We start from the raw sequence: 20141 nt of genomic DNA on the forward strand, positions 1-20141 counted from the left end.
TTTTTCAGCTCCTTTAGTTGAGACTTGTTGACTATTTATTTTGTAAAATATGAGTAAAGCACATTAGGCTAATTATGTACAAAGGGAACCACAGAGATAAAACTATTTAACATAAAAAATATTCAAATCACAAAGAGCAAAAAACATGACCAAAAAGTGACACTCTTAGGTTATTATAAAAATATAAGGTTGAGGAAGCTGTGTTTGTCTTTTTAGTAATGCAAATTAACAGGCAATATGATACTTGCTTGCTCTGACAGGTAAAGTGGTACAAATACAATTTTGTCCACTAACCGGCCAGCTTGTTGAGAATTAGTTGCCTCCTCTTCTGTGCATGGGTGAATTTCTTCATTTTCCTTCCCCTCCTCTTCCTCTTTCATCTCCTCTGCCTCATGTGTTGTCTCCTCCCCCGTTAAGCTTTCCTCCATATTTATACATCCTCCCCCCTTCGTCCCTTCCCTCTCCCCCTCCGCCTCTCCTTCTGTCAGCTGATGCTCATCCCCGGCCCCATCTTCACACTCCTCTTTCAACTCACCTTCTCTTCTATTACCTTCTACTTCCACCATCCCTTCTACTTCTCTCTGTGTTTCCCCCTCCTCACTTTCCCTGACGTCTTCTTCTTGTTTTCCTTCCTCTGTCTCATCCTTTGCCCCAGCATCCACCTTGTCCTCATCTGTCTTGTCATGTGTCTCTTTGGGTGGGTCAGTGGTGGTGCTTGTACTGGGCTCCACTGGGTTCTCTGGTGGGGTGGGAGAGGGCAGAGCCTGCCCCTCCTGGGTCATGGTGCCCTTCCCTGCAGGGGAGGGGTGACTCTCCACTTAGACAGAAGATGCAGATTAAACCTTAAATCTGGATGTATCCTCTGCAGGGAAAAGAAGAAAAGAAAGAAAGACCACCATGAACCAGAGCAGTCATTTGATTATTTCTTATATGACCTCTGTGCTTTCCTCTGCAAGTCATAGAGGTCACTCTTGACAAAGCAGCAGCTGTGCATACGTGTGTTTTTAGGTGTGCAAGCCAGTGTTGGAGAGAGACATACAGTATATGTTGGAACATTATGTCCTCTGCAGCAGATGATCCCAAAACAGCTCTGAAAGGAGGGCGACGAACGGCAGAGGAACACAGGCAGGCACAGAGATTCTCTGCAGATTCCTTATAATACTAGCTCCTCTTGATCTCCATGGAGATGCCTGCCTTCACTGCACTTAACCCTGTGAGGTCCAAGTCATCAACGGCAACAACCCCAATCACATCCTCTAGGCCCTAATCCTAATCCTATGTTAGGGTCAGGGGCTAATTGATTGATTTTTTTTTTTTTTTTTTTTGTCCACTGATTGTCAAGACTTAGGAAAACAATTTTTATTAAAAAAACAATCAGATGTTCTGATAGCATAGTGTTAGGTTCATCACTGATGATGGCTTACACACAGTGCATCATAGAACTCTGTACATGTATTGTAAAGGTCGGCTGCTGATCTGTTAGCCCTCTGTTTATATTCACCTCTCAGGAGTTTCAGGGCAAATACTAATGAGCAGCTCTCAGAAACAGTTCAGGTTGTAAAATGTTGAATAATGCAGCTGTTGATGTATTTTTCTTATATAAATTATATAGAGAGAGACTTAGTGAGCATAAAAAATATACATTTATCTTTTTTGAGATTCGATGAAATGATGGTGTGAAATAGTGACTAAGAGAAAAATGAATAATTAATGAATGATGAATCGTTTCTTAGTCACTGTTAAGCAAAGCTTATTTGGTTCCAGCTTCTCATATTGATTGTCTTTCTCTCATTGAAAGTAAGTTTGTTTAGGCTTTGGATTTTTAGTTTCACATAAAGTCGAGCAACTTCAAAGCTCGGTCTTTAAGATTCAACGACTGAAACATGAACATCTATGACATGAAAGCTGGATAAGCTTCATCAACTGAGGGAGTTTGTATCATACTGAACAGCTCCAGAACAGCTATTTTTTGGGCCAAATGCTGTTTCCAAGATCAAGAATATTTGATTATGTTTTTATTGCTATGTTGTGCTACGTGTCAGTATCATAAAAAGGGCAGCCAGGAAGCAGCCCTGTCTGTCTGCTCATGCTCTACTGGTTCTCTGCTTTGCTGAATCATCCACAGCTTGGGAATTGCAGCACAACTGCAGTAAAATATTTAGTGGAATTCATACCTTCCTCTGATGGCATGCAGATGTAGGTAAGGGTCCTGTTAGGCCGAAATCAACATCCATATCTGGATTCTGGTTTCTCAGGGGAAAGATTGTCTGCCAAACTGTGCAGAAAAAAAACTGAACCATAGCAGAGAGGACAAATTTATGGCAGGCTAGATAGTGAGCCAAATTTGTATCTACAAGTATGATGTTGGAAGTGCTTTGGCTTACCCCCTGAGCATGAGGACACCACAGGCCCAGAAACTGTTTCATCAGTGTTGCAAAAGGATGATGAATTTATGGAGAGCCTCATACAAATCACTCCCCCCTTACTACAGTTGAACTTCTCTGACTTACATGTTGTCACACAAATACAAGCTGGAGCTCTCACTGTGGTAGTGTTATTGTAGACACATTTAAAAGACACAAATAAGAGTGCATCTTGCTTGTCGCATTTCATTCTAAAAAGGCGAAGACAGTCTTGTGTCGCAGCAAGAAATGCAGGTAAAGTTTTAAAAACAGAACAAAACACAACACAGGCACAAGCAGGCACTGTGTCTCTGCTACTGTAGCCTCCTCTAATCCTCATCCTCTCGCTGACTGCTGCTGCGATGATCTCAAAGGACCAACAGATTTCTGAACAAAGTCTTTCTGAGTACACCATCGGTGACTGGCCAACTCCTTTTCCTTTGTTTTTTTGTCTTTTACTAGAAGGATTATGGGAGTGGTTTGCATTATTCATAAGTCACCAGATCGTTTCAGAGTTCCATCCATGAAAACATCATAGTTTTCAAAAACAAGACATTAAAAACTTCATTACAGCACACTATGAAAAGTCTATCTCACAAACTAGTAATGAATCTAAAAGCTTCTTAGGCCCCAACACATTTTTTGATGAGAATTTGCTGACCAATCTCTACTATAATGAGCTTGAATATTCCCAAACTCGGGTGCTCACATTTCCAACGGGGCTTTATGGATTCCATATTCATGTATGAGTATGAGGCATATGAACAATTTGCATGTATTTATGCTGCTCCACAAAGTGGAATTTGCACATATTATTAAGCAGTGAAATGCACACACGCACACACACAGACGCACAAATAAAGCAGTGAAACATTTCCATAAATGGAAGCAGTGAGCGGTTATGAAACCAGACACGAGAAGTGGGAATTCTCCGTCTCTCCCTCTCTGCATGTCTCCGGTGTTCTGTTTTTCTCCCACTCTGTCTTCCTCATCTGTTCACCATTATGCTTTCTGCTATCTCACAGTCTAACTCCGCACTCTCTGCCACTCATTTTGCAGTAATTGAGGTAAATGGGTCTTATCCAAAGGAGGGGGTGGAGGGAAGAAGGATAGTGGAAGTGAGCAGCACTATGAATCCGGCTGCTGAGGAGAGACAGAGCAGATGTGCTCAGACACCCCACATGGACAGATGAAGAAAACACAGCCAATGAGAGAGAGACAGGGTGTGTGTGTGCGCGTGTGTGTTGGGGGGGCGGTTATCAGATGGGGCATGTGTGTGTCTGTGTGTCTCTGAGTCTTTGTGTCTCAACATATACAATGGCTATCAGGATGGATGCATGCATTCCACTTTTGTCAGCAGAACACTAGGGCTCTTAACCGTTATCAATTTCCTTTAATTGTGATCAGACAACCTGCCAATCATGTGACCAACGCGCAAACATGAGCACACACATCTAAAACCATGCCATCGCCTAGACATATAACCCACCAATCCAGTGAGAATGATGGATAAAAGACCAAGTTGCCATTAAATAGATCTTTTCTTCCCTCTTGTGCCTTTTATATCTCTCTATCTGTCTGCATGTGCTTCTGTGACACACACACACACTGCAAAGACTGCACATAGACATACACCGTGGTGTGATTTATTGATCCCTGAGACACAGAGCTGCAGTCCAATGGGAGTCTCTGGTGATAAGCATGACTGGTCTCTATAAACAGCAGAGAAGCAACTACTGAGATAATAAGAGTGAAAAGGAAAGTGCTGAGAAGATCTTACAGGAGCACAAAGCTCACAGTGGTAGTGAAGATGTGGCTGCTTTAGATCCTCAGGTTCAATATTTATCTAACTTAAATCGTGCACGTGCTAACTTTTAATTGAAAAGGGGAAGCCTTTGTGACTGAAAACATGGCATAATTCTGACACACCCAAGATCACATTAAACACAGACACTGACACATCGACTTGTGTTTTTAAAACAAACTCCCATTTATTTAATATCTGAACAAATTACTAACAATATTAGTATAATCAATTTCATTTTTAAGAGCTATACACAGTAGTTTTTTAATCTGGTTATACTGTAACTGGTTGTTCAAAATTGGCTACAAGAGTGACTGCAAGTGTGAATGGTTGTCTGTCTCTCTGTTGTGTTAGCTCAGTGATAGACTAGTCCACTCGATTGGCTAATATTTGTGCCTTTTTTGTTCTATTTTTCTAATTTAGTGGTCGTCCAAGGGTTCCCTTCTTTGTTGTTGTGTTGAGCAAGATCAGAGAGTTGGACAAAGATACTGACAGACTGCTTTGATGGAGATTCTCATGATGTATGAATGTAGCACCATGGGAACCTGCCAATGTACGAATAAGTGCTGTTATAATGTCAATAAAATGCAACCATGTGTATTAACAACAGGCAAAATAACCGATGTAAAGTCAAGGGTCACAAATTAAAGTCTTCTCACCTTTGAAGCGAGGAATTAAAGCAATACTGGTGAATGACATATGAGATACATTACCATACAAATACATTACCTACACAAAGGGGGCTTGGAATATCCTCTTGCAAACTGATCAATAATTGAAAAGCGATTTGGAACAAGTGAATCACTTTATGTGTAGGTGGGACTTAAGTCTTCTTTCCTGTGTCTCACTAATTTTATATTTACTAAATTGATAGATTTTGTTAGGTGTCCCTAATTTTACTCATTTTGTCCTACTGGTTATTTAAAGGCTATAGCAAAAATAATACCAAATTTGAGAGTCTGGGGAGTCTGTGCTGCACACACTTTGGCAGACAAATTAGCAAACACTGCTTCCTGTACTCACAGTGGTCGGCTGGCTAATGTTAACATACAACTCAACCCCAGTGAGAAGACAGTCTGAAATAATGCATGAATTCCCATTTGGACATTTTGAATGCTTGCATAGACTTTATGTACAGTGCCTTTCAAACTCCATAGCTTCCATTTTCTCAGACTTAACAGTCCTTGTCCACAATCAAAGACATTATACAGTTATATTAACAGGCTAACCTGATCTTTAAGTATAAAATTGGTTTCTCTTACGCTTTAAATACATAAAAACAGGATACTTTTGTGCCTATAAGCACAGGACTCCTCAAGTGGTGTTGCACTCTGGCCAGATTTCATTGGCAGTCACTGAATATAATGTGATGCAGTGGAGAGGATTACCCAGGATTCTCTGGGAGTTTAACAAATGACAGAGTGACACAATAGGAAAGAAAATCAGGATACTGGTTTTCAATATGATATAAGTATTGTACTAGCCTTAACTGTGTTCTGCTCTATGAAGACTTAATCGTCTTAATCCATTAATCTCTGTCTAGCTATCTCTCTATCTAGTAAATCTTTATGGAAGCACTTCCCTGGCTGTAGATACCTCTGTTGGGCATCATTACACCACCTTTCACTGATTTTAGATGCTGGAGCAGGCCATCAATTGATACTTTTGCCTGACCTCATTACGTTTGCAGTGCTGCCCCCGTTCATTTAATATAGAAGCATCTGTATGCAGCTCTTTTGTTTGTGCTGCGTGCCACCGTGAGCATTTCTTACTAAAAGGCAGCACCACAATACTATCAAGTGGTGTGAAGGATGCAATGCTGGTGTTTCACCACAGTAGTTGACATCAAGTTGATCACCCTATTTTTCTAAAATGTAAATTATACAATCATAATAAATAAGCTGTTGCTATACATGTAAAAGGAACAGTACAGCAGTTTTATTTTAGCTTTCAATAGAAAATCTACCGCAGAGCAGCATTAAGACCACCAGGACAGCCTTCTAAATACTTTCTACAAGCTAATTAGTAATCAAAATTAATTCATGAAGCTGCCAGCTGAACATTGACAGATGATATTAGATCTGCATACTAAGAACAGAGAAGGCAAACCTCCCCTGTTCTTCCCTTCTCCTCTCTTATACTATCAGTAAGACATGCTCAGAAAGACTAGTCCTATACTATAAATGACCTACTGACCCTGTTCATAATATGTAGGCTGGGTGCAGCACTGGCCCTGCAGCCTATCCTCATACATGCACACACAGCACAGAGTCACCTTTCAAAAATGCTGTTGTGCTACAAGCACAGATGCAGAGAGGAAGAAAATAATGTCATCATTTCCTGCTTATAAGCTGAGGATGGGAAAGCAGGCAGGAAAATGTGGACTTGGAAGTAGTCCAGGGCTATTTTCTTAGCATTCATGCCTGTGCTGCAAGTCACACCAGCATTACCACAGAGCCTAAAACTTGCTAGACCAGCCCAGTGGAGCGTAACAGTCAGGCAGCTCCCTGAAATCACCCCAATATGTCACTTCTGTGCAGTCAAGGTCAACTGTCCGTTCACATTTTGTCACTCTAACTGCTTACATCTAAATACATGCTTACAATAATGTGGTGATTTATCTTGTTTTGGGCCTATTCCCCCGGGTGCTTTCACCTTCTCATACAAATTCACTCATTATTATGCACACACAGGCAAGCATAACAGACCTTTGTGACATGTGAGTGATTTTGAAAAGTGTAGATTTGGAAACATTCGTAATACACATACTATGGAGTAAATTCCTTAAATCTATTGTGTAATATTTCTGAATTTAGGCTGTTATATTCAGTACTTAAACATACTTAACAGAAGGTATAGAATATAGTTTATAGAATAATGGTGGTAACAAATTTTCAAGGATTGAAAAAAAATATATATCCACAGATTTTAGGGGCTGTGTTACTGATTAGCCCAAGCTCCCCATTTTACATTGTAATTATGTATTATTTGGGGACAGTGAATTTGAATTATTTATCCTTGAATCTTTTAATATGAATAATTACATTAAAGCTTTGAATTTAAAATAGCTCATTTGAATTGCACAACCTTAAATATACTTTGTAACTACTATGTAAGAAGAGGTTAGGCTACTCAGTAATACCGTCCCTAAAAGTACTGAGTAATTACAGCGCAAGATGTGTAAATATTGTTTGTCTTTTCCTCTAAAATACCATGGTGTTACTCACTACTTCAAATTGCTTACAATATAATTTGTTTCTTATGTCCTTTAAGAACTCAAATTGTTACCCTTATTCCACCGTACCTAGCGATAATTCTGAAGATTTGCATAGTAAGTGTTGAGATATTACACCATAAGTCGCAGGCTGTGCTATGAAGTGCTACCATAGGTTGCCGTCATATTGGAATTTCAGTGTGTTTCGTATATGTTTAATATCTGAAACCCTATATTTACACAACAACGGTCTGAATGCATAAAATTTTTTGTGTTTTTTCCACATCTGTTAATAAAGTCATTAGTGGGATGATTTAAAAAGAAGAAAAAGACAACAAGAGGTGACAGTTTGGTGTGGAGCTGCTGTGCTAGTGTGTCTGGATGTCTGACACCTTGAGTATGAAATGAATACACTGGAGAGCGAGCAACACGTTTGCCTGGGAAGAGCCCACAGTTGTATCGGGGGAATGAATTACAATGGATCTAGACTAGACATGTAAATGGCTATAATTAAGATAATAGCGACTTTGCTTTTGGGGATAAAAAATAAGCGGCTATCAAACACCTGTTAAAAAAGGAGCCTCCCACATCCCGAAGAAGCAAAGACACAGCAGTGTCTTTGCACTGTGTCTGTAATATTCCTGTATTTGGACATTATGGAAATAATTTAGAGTAAGTATGGTGTTCTTCAAGGTACATGTCTCATGGATACAGCTCACCTTTGCCCCTGTATGTATAGGATACACTTGATTTGAGAGGTTTGGCCCAGTGTTATTTTTTCAAGCGAGTCCCCCCCCCAATGCACTTAAAAAGACATAAACAAACACCAGACAGACGAGGCTTATTGTTTCTACCAGTGTGTGCGCGCGCGTGTGTATGTGTGTGTGTGCGAAGGAGAGAGAGAGAGCGAGAGACCACAGCGCGAGACAACCATGTTCTCCCAGCCTCCTCGAGCCAGTAACCATGACAACAGGATGGCTGGGAGACACGGTTCAAGCTCAATTGAGGCCGGTGTCTTTCTTTTCCTCCAAAATAGTGCCTTGGTCGCGTTTCAAGACCGACTTGTCCTCTTTAAAAAGCAGAGGAAACGCTTTTCTCTGCCTCCTCTCGGGGGACACAAACACACAGACACGCACACACCTCCGTAAAATCCCACGGCCCGCACGGTGCGTATCTCACAGCCTACATTAGCTCCTCAAACACGGCTCTCCTTAAGCTTGCCGGCGCGAGGAGGCTTGCAGCCCCGCGTGAGCATTTTTGCTCCCACATTAGCAAGAAAAACAGGAAAGCTAAAGACAGCCTCTGTGAGAAATGCCCCTCTCGCTAATAAACTAAACGGTCACCCAGCATGGGCTTCGCAAGACCCGCCGGTTAAACAGCGGTGAAAGCGCTAACACAGTCACACTAGGTTAATATCTTCACACTTTAACCGTTTGTCTTAAAAATAAACGTGTCGTGTCTTCACTCACCGGTGAAATGCGTCCAGTCGGATGCTGAAATATGCTGGGAGTTGCGCGGCGGCACTGGTCCTCTCTCCCCCTCTCTTCCCCTACATCCACACGCCACACACTGACAGACGGGCTCTTTTTTCTCTCCCTTCCTCAGCTGCCCCCCCTTCTCGCTCGCGCGACCGACGTTGACGTCCAACCGAAGCAGCTCGTGGTGTCGTCTCGCGCCTCTGCTCAGGCTGCTAGGGGAAAGCGGGAGGTCCGGATTAATTCTGATGAATGGACGGATGAACGGAGGCGTCCTGCCCGTCTCCTCCTCCGTGTGGAGCTTATGCGTGCTTTGAGTGGCAGCTGAGAAACTCTAAACCCGCTCCTCGGACCGCTCGGGAGTACCATCACTCTCCCGTGGCTAGAGCGCGGTGTGAACGAGACGTGTGTCGATGGCCTGTTGATATCAAACACTGCAGCCCGCAGTGAAGATTAGCGCCGACAGTTGTGTTGACATAAGTGCTTCTCCTCTTTGACCACTGATGATAACCTGGAGACCTGGAGCTTAGTTGCAGCTGGACCGGTGGTGTTTGAGCTATAGAGTGCTCAAAGGTGGTCAAACCTTTCCCACACTAAGGTCCTGGGATCTTGGATGGCTTTACTCCCCCACTCCCCGCCCTACCAGATATTACAATTAAGAATAGATGGTGTGAATAGAAAAGTTTGGGAACTGGCCAGAAAAAGAGAGCATGCAGATGATTTACAGACATTCAGATGGTGTTGTCCAAGGTCTAAAGTCCTGCAGCTGTCATATCTTGGATGGTGCATTGGTCATGCTGAAGTTTGGTTTTAAGAGGAATTCAACAGGATGCCTGAAAAGGGAAAACATGACCTATGAAACAGTCAATAGCCTGCTTGACCCACAGTGAACCATGTTACATGAAACAGTTCAGTGTAATCATGCCAGAACATACTGTAGCCTACCACACATAAATGAAAGTGAACATCCTAATGTTCTTGTATTGTGCAACTGATGATGGAAAATTCTACTTGTAATTTTTTTTTTTTTTTTTATCACAACGGACCACTGTCTTGACCTTTGACCTGTGGTTAGCCTTGAGTTCTGTCAGAAGTTGTTTTCAGGGTTAATCATCAGTAACAGCAGGTCGAGTGCTTTGTGTTGATCTTTGTCAGTCCCACTTTTTTTCTAATGCTGTTTGTGCTCCTACCTCCTCTGTCAAAACTATGATTAAAGCCCATCGAGTAAAGTAATAATCCCAACTGAACCGCTAAACACGACCACTGGTTTTAAGGAATGAGCACACAGTGTCAGATAAACACTTTCTACAACACCTTAAATTTCCATTAATACCATGCACATGCTTTTGCCCCGCCCGATATTAATATTCATGTGTATGTGCACATTTGCATTTGTCAAAATGAGAAATTGCCAGGGAGTCTAATTTTCTTTTTCAGACTGATAGACACACCATGGTATGGAACTGTGATTGTGCTGTCAGGCTGCTGATGGTGCCTTCTCTGAGCCACACATGATCAATTGGATTGCAGAGGATTTAACACAAAAGTGTTATCATTCTTGGTCCTACTAACAGGTAAGCATTTAATGTTATCTCTCAGCATATAGTGCAAATTAGCTTCTGTTCCCCCTCTGCCCTTGACAAAACAGAGAGGATATTTTCACCCTGTAACAGCATATGCCTGACACCATTTTTCTCTCCTTTCTCTTTCACTTCACAAGCACAACTAAATTCAATCAGGAGGCAGCTCAGACCATCAGAACTGCCTTTGTACAGTGCTCTGCTTTGACAGTACCTTCATACTAAAGAACCTCAAGGTCATGAACAGAAGCACAGCAGTAGCATCCAATCATTCATATGGCTCTGCACTGGCTGGTGCCAAATCTTCCAATGTTGGTACTTCAGGACTCTGAAGCACGCCCTTTCAAATGTCCAGGAGTGCCAAGTTTTAAAGTAACATCTGCACAGACTGTGAAGACTTAGTAATATCCCAGAGATCAATAGCGCATTAGAAGGAGACTGAAGAAGGAGGAGAGCGAGTGAAAAGGGTGATGAAGCGGCAGAGGGAGAATTAAGAAGAAGAAGAAGAAGAGAGAGAGAGAGAAGCATAAAGCAAAAGAGATGATGGTGTGGACAGAACAAAAGAGCCTGGTGTGTGTTTGAAGACAAGGGGAGGAGAAGGTTAGAGAGGGGAAGCCCACAGCTAGGCAGGTAGAGGAGAAGGATGAAGAGAGGAGGAGAACAAGGGGAGGTGGGGTGTGAAGATGACAAAGAGAGTTCAGAGGATGCACAGATGACCAGAAAGAAAGAGGCACGAGAGAGAGAGAGAGGTGAAATAGTTTTGGGGGAAACCCACTGCAGACGCAATGTCAATCCTAATTACTAATTCATTAACCTGCCCAGATCCTTTCCCCTCCCCCTCTGTAGCCACACAAACACACACTTGCACACCCACACATGCACTCAGTGCTCTCCGCTCGGTCCCTCCTCTATGTCCCAGGAGAGGCGGACGGCTGGCGGAATGGAGAAATGAAGAGGTGTGTCTGCAGCTAAGTGACATCTGCAGGGCCGCGATGCCGGCAACGTGTCGGGAGCGCTGGAAATCCCTGATGTGACGATGGGAGGGAGGCGGGGAGGTAACTGGTGAGGGGGGGAAGCTAACAGCTTGCGTTTTGGTTTGTTGGAGCGGGTGGTCTCCTGTAATGGTGCATATGAGTGTGTTAATGTGCACGGCTGTGGTGTCAGAGTATGTTTATGCGTTTGTTCCATCATGCATACACATGGGTGCCCAAATGTGCAATCACAAGGTGTGCTGGCATGTTGAATGTGTGTGCATGTGTGTGTGAGTGTGAGTGTGTGAGTGTGTGCAGGTTTGGGGGAGATAAATCAATAAGCTAATGCTGGTCTGCTCAAGTAATAACATTGTGGGTATAATCAAAGCAAGGGGGAGGTGCGAGAGAGACTGATGATGTCTGTCTGTGTGTGTCTGTCTTTAGCCCCTGCTGTATGACTCTTAGCTCTGTATGTTTGTGTGTGTGTGTGTGTGTGTGTGTGTGTGTGTGTGTGTGTGTGTGTGTGTGTGTGTGTGTGTGTGTGTGTGTGTGTGTGTGTGTGTGTGTGTGTGTGTGTAGGCCACCGAGATACACACTGATGCTCTGCATCCACACACACCAGGACTTCCTGCAGCATTCCTCCACACATGCTCACATATACAACTCATTAGGAAGATGGAGATGCAAGCATGCACACACATGGGCGCAAATTCAAGCACCCTAGGGTATGCAAACACACATATACACACACACATCAGAAGATGCAGTGCTGCTGACTTTGGTGGAATTAGATACAGAAATCTTCCAAATAAGCATTGATCCGAGAGTTTACAGCGCCAGCTCCATCTGCCATGTCAGGCCAAACAACAGGGAGCTCTGCGAGACAGCTGGGGAGCACTCACACACACACCACACACACACAAGCAGGAACCACTGTGGGCACATATATATGGTGCACACACATCACAGTATGTGTGTGCACATGGTGTGGCTCTTTGATTGCAGGACTTCATAGCACAGTGTGCTGGAGTGTAAACGCATGTGTGCATCTGTGATAACTGATATTAAATTAATACGAGTGTACACACAGATTCACTGATGCGGATAAATGGGAAGAGTTATTTAAAAAATATATATATATATATATATATATAGACAGTGGGCAGTCTTTACCCTTCAAGCTCGGGTCCTCTACCAGAGGCCTGGGAGCTTAAGGTTATGACACTCACTAGTCCTCGGCCCCCCTTCCTTACACTTAGCGTACCAGTCTCAGGGTGCTGGATTTGGGGTGAAACCCTCCATGCATGCTCAGGAGCTTCCTTGTCTTGAAGTCCTCCTTTGACCAGTTTATTATCCCAGCAGGGCATGTGATCACCGGCAGGGCGTAGGTGTTGATAGCCCGGACCTTGTTCTTACCATTCAGCTGACTCCTCAGGACTTGCCTTACTCTTTGTGGGTATTTGGTGGTTGCAGCTCTCCTAGCGGCCTCTTTGTGGCTCCCACTGGCCTGTGGGATTCCCAGGTATATATTATTTTTTTTAAATAAAGTTCCTGGTTTTACTGCTAATGCTTAGTAAATCTCTGATAATGTTTCAATTTAATTCTATATATTCTATATATTTACACTTATTTAGCTGATTTCAATTAACTGATTTCAGTTAAATTCACTATAATCTACCGTTGTAACAGTGAATCATAATAAATCACAAAGCATTAAATGTGTGAAAGTGACCATTTCATGTGTATTTCTATGTGAATATGTATTTATGAGCATCACATGCTTTAGCAGCGGGGAGAGGGGGCTCTTTGGCTTCAGTTCTGCTGTTTTGTTTCAGTTTTCCTGATACACTGCACCAAAAGGAAGAATGCCAACATTTAGCAAAGCTAGGACAGACATACTGCTGCTCCAAGACAGTGTAAAAAAGCAGAATATAAATGGGGAAAAAAGGCAAGCTACAAGTGCCTTATGATAATAAGACACTTATCTAAAAAGATGGTTGGAGTAAATATAATAAAGAACCAGAAATCTGTATATTTTTCGAGCATTATCAACTATAGGTCCTATGTATTATTTAGCATTGAAAATTCTGTTCTTAACTCTCCTCAGTTCAACTATACAGAAGCTATTTTTACATTTCTTTGTTGACAAGATTTTACCTGGTAGAGCACATATCTTACATCCTTCTTACTATGCTTCCTTTATTATCACTCCTGCAGTTTTTAGCCATTTTGAACAAGTGTCTTTATCATAACTGAGGAAAATTGTTACTATTGTTAGATCAGGCTCTCCCAATTATATCCTCCCACTTTTTTTTTTTTAAAGACATTTGGGGCACTATTGGACCTTATATTCAAAGGCTTATGAGCAGCAGCCTGAATTAAGATGATGTACAATGTCTGATTGTTGTGCAGTTTCAGACCTATTTCAAGCTTCCTTTTCATTTCTAAAATTTTGGAAAAAGTTGAGATCTTACAGCTGCAGCCTTTTTTAAACACTCCCAATACTTCTGAGGTATTTCAGTCAGGTTTTAAAGCAAATCACAGCACAGAGTCTGCACTTTTGAATGTTTTTATTGGTATTTTATTAACCATTGGCTTTGGGGACTCTGTCATACTTGTGCTTTTGCATTTCACAGCAGCTTTTGACACAGTAGATCACAATGTTTTAATTTCCCATTTAGAACAGCATGTTGGGATTAGAAGCACTGCCTTGGAGTGGCTCAAGTTGAAACTGTCTGACAGAAGTTTTCCCGTTTCTCATGGTAAATGTCATTCATCATTGGCCACCCTTAGCTCAAGGATTCATCCTCAGGCCTCTTCTTTTTAGTATTAACTGAGCTCTGTTATTAATAAAACACACTGCAGATGACAGTCAGCTGACTTTCCACTGAATCGTATTGAACCCAACCCCACAGCACTGATGTTAGGATGCCTCAGGGCATCAGAGCACGGCTGGTTCTGACTCTTTTAAATTCTAATGAGGTCATTATTTTTGGGCCAAGTGGCCCAAGGTGTCCATCTTTCTGACTTGGGTCCTCTTGCAACATGTGTCAAACAAGTTGTTACTAACCTTTGGGTAAAAATGTATTCTCTAGAGTTAATCCATTTTATCTTTATTGTGACTTAAAGAGAGTTTTACAAGCATTTGTTATTGTAGTGCACCTTATGTTGGTATTGATCGGACCTCGCTATCACATTTACAAATGGTCCAGGATGCTGCTGCACAGGGACACGTGTGAGCACATTACTCCTGGTTTTGCATATTTATACTCGTTGCATGTCCATTTTGGAATTCATTTTAAATTGTATTCATTGTTTTTATTTTATAAATAAAGATGGATTTGAAGGAAGTTGATACGATAGTCAATGGAGCCCAAAACAGAGGTAAAAGGAATTAGCATTGGGGCTTTTATTTGCCCTTTGGATGCACATATATTACTTGCTATGACTATGCTGTTGTGCAAAATAGGGTTTTTAAATTTCAGAATGAATTTCAAACCCATTCTTCAATGCCTTACAAGACAATTCACGTGCTGGTTGGCGTTTACAAAAAGAAAAAACACAAGGAGCAAGTGTTTTGCGTGAATTTATTACACTTGGGAAAAGAGCTCTAGCAATGGGCAAACATCAGTAACACAAAGGCCTTGCACTGCGCATTTATCTTTGTAACAGATTCAGCAGAAGAAGAAAAAACAAAGAAGCTGCATACTTACCTCCTCATTGGACATCATTATTAAACCGTACGCCTTTGTGTCGGACTCCAGTGATTCCCTTGACTACCTCATCAGCATTCATTACCTCTGAAAAGGAGGGGGGACACCGCATGTCAGCACTTGTGGTGTGTATCTGTGCAAATGTCATTGTGTGTCTGTGTGTGTCTGTGTCTCTCATCTGGGTCATTATATCCACAGGCATGAAAAAGCAGGTTACATAGACACACTTTCCTCCGAGAGACAGGAGTGCAAATAGAGCTGGGAAGGGTCCTCATTTTTCAGCATCAGTCACTTCCACCTGTGACCACTTGTCCTCGTGAGCCGAAGGATGAAAGTAAGGAAAATGATACTCTGTGTGTGTGTGTGTGTATGCGTGTGTGTGTGTGTGTGTGTCAGAGAGAGAGAGAGAGAGATGATGTATAAATCTATCACTAAAATGAAAATGGCAACGATTCTCAATGAGCATTCCCAGGAGAAATGAACAAAAAAAGTAAACTTCCATGTTTATTTATGGACAAAGCCGATCTGTATTTATTTGGGTTTGTGTGTGTGTGTGTGTGTGTGTCTGTGTCTGTGTCTGAGTGTGTGTGTGTGTGTGAGAAAGAGAGTGTGAGAGAAAGACAGCCAGCCAAACGAACAAGGGAAACACTGACGGCCCTGCCAACATGATGACAGAATGTGCCATGTGTAGTAGCAACACTTAGTGTGTGTCTGTGTGCGTGTGCGCGCACGCATGTGTGTATGAACTACGAGCCTGCTGGGCAGCCAGGTCAACCGACAGACCGATCACCATGACAACAGTGCCACACTCTGCCCCTATGTGTCAAGCTGTAAATATGGATGTCTTTGGAACCAGAGGACAACTGGACAGTCTCAGGCCCAGGTGTCGTCCTGTGATGACCTAGCATATTGTTTCTGAGACAAATGCTAACCGCCTTGCTAACTCGTATGCAAAGAATTAAAACCTTATGAGTTTAAATACCTAACCATCCAAAACAATGGGTAGTGCTCAAGAGGAGTGAAGAAGAGCACACAGGCAGGAGTCAGGGGACTGAAGGACAAGAACAAGAGTGAAAGGGAAGGTTTACAAGAAGGTAGTGAGACCTGCTATGATGGATGGTTTGAGATGGTGGCAATGACAAACAGACAGGAGGCCGAGCTGAAGATGCTATGTTTTTGGAGACAAAGACAAGGTTGAGATGGTTTGATTTTAACCTTTATTTATACAGATAGTCCCATTGTGACCTAATGTCTCATTTACAAGAGAGACCTGTTCCTCTTAAAGATACAATATTACCTTATCTGGTATGCAACTATTTTCTGTTCACCACAGACTCCATGAGTATGTGTCATAGGAAAGGCGTCGAGATCATTTTAGTGTCATTCAACTGTTTTGTTTCCTCTCACAGGTCCTGTCAGCAGTGGCAAATAGATTTAGATGAACCTATTGCACACCAGCCTACCTTCCCAGCACCACACAGCACACACACAGACTTAGTTTACAGCTATTATAAATCATTGTAAACAGCTGAAGAGGACATTTCTTTACCCACACAAGAAGTGGTGGAGACCAAAAAGGGAAAAAGAGAGGGATTTACATTGGTGGATGTGCAGATCAGTAGCTGTTTGCTAGCAGCACTATAAGGTAATGATAACATAAGCAATTTGCGTTTACAGTTTTCCCCTCCAAGGTAATTAAAGCTGTTTTAACTGTTTAAGCTGCTTCTTCGTGTTGATACAGCCACACCATGTAATCAGCAAAGCAGCTCTGCCTATAATACTCGTGATTAAAACGGGGTTTCATTTTTAATCCATGTAAAGCCTGGTATTTTTTTTATTTTTTGTATTAAAATGTGGAACATGAACTAGTATCCACAGCATAAGCTTCATTGCTGCATGTACATGAAAAATTCAGCCTGTGCATGTAATAATGTTAAGTTTTTCAAATGAAGCATTAAAAAAAGTCAACATACAGCGCTGGTAGCACGTTATGGCCAACACTCAGCAGTGTGAGCTTCATCACAGTCGCTTCTGCCAGTTAAAAGACGCTGGGGACTAAAGCAATATTTCTTTGCGGTCGGTTTAGCCGCACACGTCTCTCATGTGAATCCATGCTAATGCACAACCTCTGCGTCAGCCCATGCATTAAACATGGAGCAGCTGAGGGGGGATATGTTGCAGTACCAAATGTTTTGCTATTAAAAATCACCCAGATAAAAAAAAAAAGCATGATGGGAAATGTAAACTGCTGGTATCACATGAGATCCCAGTTCTTGTGGGAAAAAAAATACATATGAAAAGCAGAACAAGACAGATTATGCAGATATGGTCTCAGCAGACTTGTTGGGTGTCTCTGCTTATCTTAGCGTCCATATTCGATTTTAGGGGTTAAAGGTCAAGGAAATGCTGTTAATCGCCTAACAGGGCCAGAAAAACCTGCGAAGGATATGACCCAGTGTTAAAATAAGCTCCTTTATCACACCTTGACCTTCATGTTCTTCTTTTATAGTTCAAATGTAGATGTATTTAGCAATTTGCACCAAGTTCAATATGAGCAATTATTAACCTAGAGATGTTTATTTTCTTGATTTTCTTGTTGAACATGACAATTTTTTTTTTTTTTTTTTTGTGATGTTATTATGTTCTAAGTTGAAGGCATTGTAAACGTTTTGTTGTTCAAATTTAGATGATGAGGATGTAAACCTGAGGGGGTAGGGCTAAATAAGTATATACTTCAGCCTACTCCTTTTCAAACAACTGCATGGAATGAGTTTATGAAATGTTGGTGAATGTATATGTTTGAAATAAAAATGAACTGAACTGAACTGAACTGAACAGAAGCTTTGAACAGCATTCAACCAAGAAAAAAGAGGTGCCAACTGCAGGATGGTGAGGTCTGGCGACAGCATACACTCTAAATCAATGAGATTTATATGTATGAAAGTACAATTGGGCACAAACCCACACAGACTACTTCAGTGTATATCATGCTAATGATTGCTGATCCAGTGCCCTGGTTGGTAATACAAACTGCCCCAACTCAACTGAGACTCCACTAATGTTCATCCTTTTAAACCAAGCACACAGCTTTTAGGTTAGTCTCTTTATTATCCATCAAAAAATTAGAAATGTCACAATCCAGTTGAATTTTAGAATTTCTTCTTTCTGCTGTTCTCTTTAGGGGTCACACCAGCAGGTCGCCCAGCACCTCACCCTGTCACCCTCCTCTGTCACACCAGCCCTCTGCAGGTCGTCTTTCACTATATCCATGAATCTTCTCTGTGGTCTTTCCTGCCTGGCAGCTTCAACATCCTTTGTCCAGTATATCCACTATCCCTTCTCTGCATGTGTCGAAACCATTTCAGCTTTGTGTCTCTAATTTTGTGTCCATTTATATTATATAAAAATCAAAAATTTATATTAAAATATCCTTTTAATTACAATGTGCTTTTATTGTTTCTTTGTTTTTTGTTTTTTTGCATTATTTCAATATAGTGAGGTAATGCATCTACCACATACTATATTTATGTTGTTCAAAACGGATCTATATACCCAATAAGGATAATCACACACTAAACATATATTTTGTAGTATGATTAAAAGCATGCTCTCATTTATTCTCTCCCCCCAGCTTGCAGTCACATGGTCCTTTCATTGACTTGACTTGTTATTTCGCATTGCTCCAGCAGAGGGAGCTGCTCATGCATCAACACCACTCAGTGTGGGCGCACGTGTATTACTCTCAGAGTGAATTCAAACCTCCAGTCATTCATTCATTTGCGCCTATTGTAAATAACGTCGGGGATTTTAGCCACTGCCATTTGTGGCTAAAGTCCGTCATTTCCAAGAGAGACCTGGCATCACGGCAGCAAAAGCCAATGTCATTTGCCTAGAAAAGGTAAGAAGGTGACAGATAAAGGAAAGAGTAAGTTTTCCTTATTGGAAATCAGCTCCTAATACAAAATAATTCCTGTTAATGCAAACTGAGAGGTGTGGCCACTGATTAGAAGAAATGGCGTGAGCAAGATTTCAAGGAAAAGGAAAAAACAGGAGAGAGGGAGAAACACACTGAGAGGTAGACAAACAGGTGTCTGGTATCACTTTTGGTGGAAACTCAGCAGTATTGACTGATGGCAGTTGCGGTTTCACTTTGCGCAATGGTAGCTGTTGTGGGGATTTGGGGTCCATTCCACTGAGCTAAACAAAGCAAACCATTTCCTGCCTTATTTGTAAATAAAAATATTGCGATTTTAATGCAGATTTTAAAAAAAATTAAAAATAAATTCACAGTAACACGCTAGTTTTATTAAAGCCATTTTTATAACTGATGTGTTATAACAAATTTCAGCTGTTGCTCACACCAGGATTAAAACTGCAGGTGTGTTGTGTCATCTCATATACATTCAGCCTGTTTTCCACTCCGCTCCTACCACTCCCCACATCCTTGCTGATTAGCCGACTTTACAACTTGATAACTAGGTTTGAATGAGTCAGACCTTCCAAATAAGTGGCTTGAAATTTTCTTTTAAGTAAACCTTAACGTGGCAGTAACTGTGATGAAACGAAGGTAAAATACACCAAACAAGCACTTAAGTTGTTGTGCAGAAGCTTAGGTAAAATTTGTATTAAAAGTTCAACAAATAAATGATGAACCATGTTAAATAATTTATGTTAAATAAACAATGAAGAAATATACATTGATTTTGTAATAAATCTATGACCAAATTATAACATTTTACATAGAAAACAGTCATAAAAGTGTAAATGAATTACTGACCCATTTAATAAAGGCCTTCTCTTAACGTACTTTCCATTACAGCAGTGTACGTAATCATCTCTCAAATCATTACCTTGTAAACAAAATCACAGGAGCAGCAATTCCCTTTTTTTTATCTCAGAAACCTCATTGTGAGTCACATAACCCTGAAAATCACGCCACAGCCTCATCATTGATGCATCACTTATACACTGGAGGTTTTAAA

At 41.4% G+C, this 20141-nt stretch overlaps 1 protein-coding gene across 2 annotated transcripts in view; it reads right to left on the minus strand.

The window, feature by feature from the left end:
• Positions 1-9098, minus strand: part of psd2 (pleckstrin and Sec7 domain containing 2) — a 36773-nt gene extending 27675 nt beyond the window's left edge. Inside the window, exons 1-2 of one of the 2 annotated variants that reach the window (XM_039615515.1) lie at positions 8890-9098; positions 295-862 (exon numbers count right to left, since the gene is read on the minus strand). In XM_039615515.1, coding sequence (XP_039471449.1) covers positions 295-782 — 488 coding nt within the window. In that variant the 5' untranslated portion in view covers positions 783-862; positions 8890-9098. The remainder of the gene's footprint in view (positions 1-294; positions 863-8889) is intronic. The other variant, XM_031751411.2, reaches the window with a different exon arrangement.
• Between the last annotated feature and the right edge of the window lie 11043 nt (positions 9099-20141).

Source organism: Oreochromis aureus, linkage group 2 (assembly GCF_013358895.1).
Source record: "Oreochromis aureus strain Israel breed Guangdong linkage group 2, ZZ_aureus, whole genome shotgun sequence".
Classification (NCBI taxonomy): Eukaryota; Metazoa; Chordata; class Actinopteri; order Cichliformes; family Cichlidae; genus Oreochromis; species Oreochromis aureus.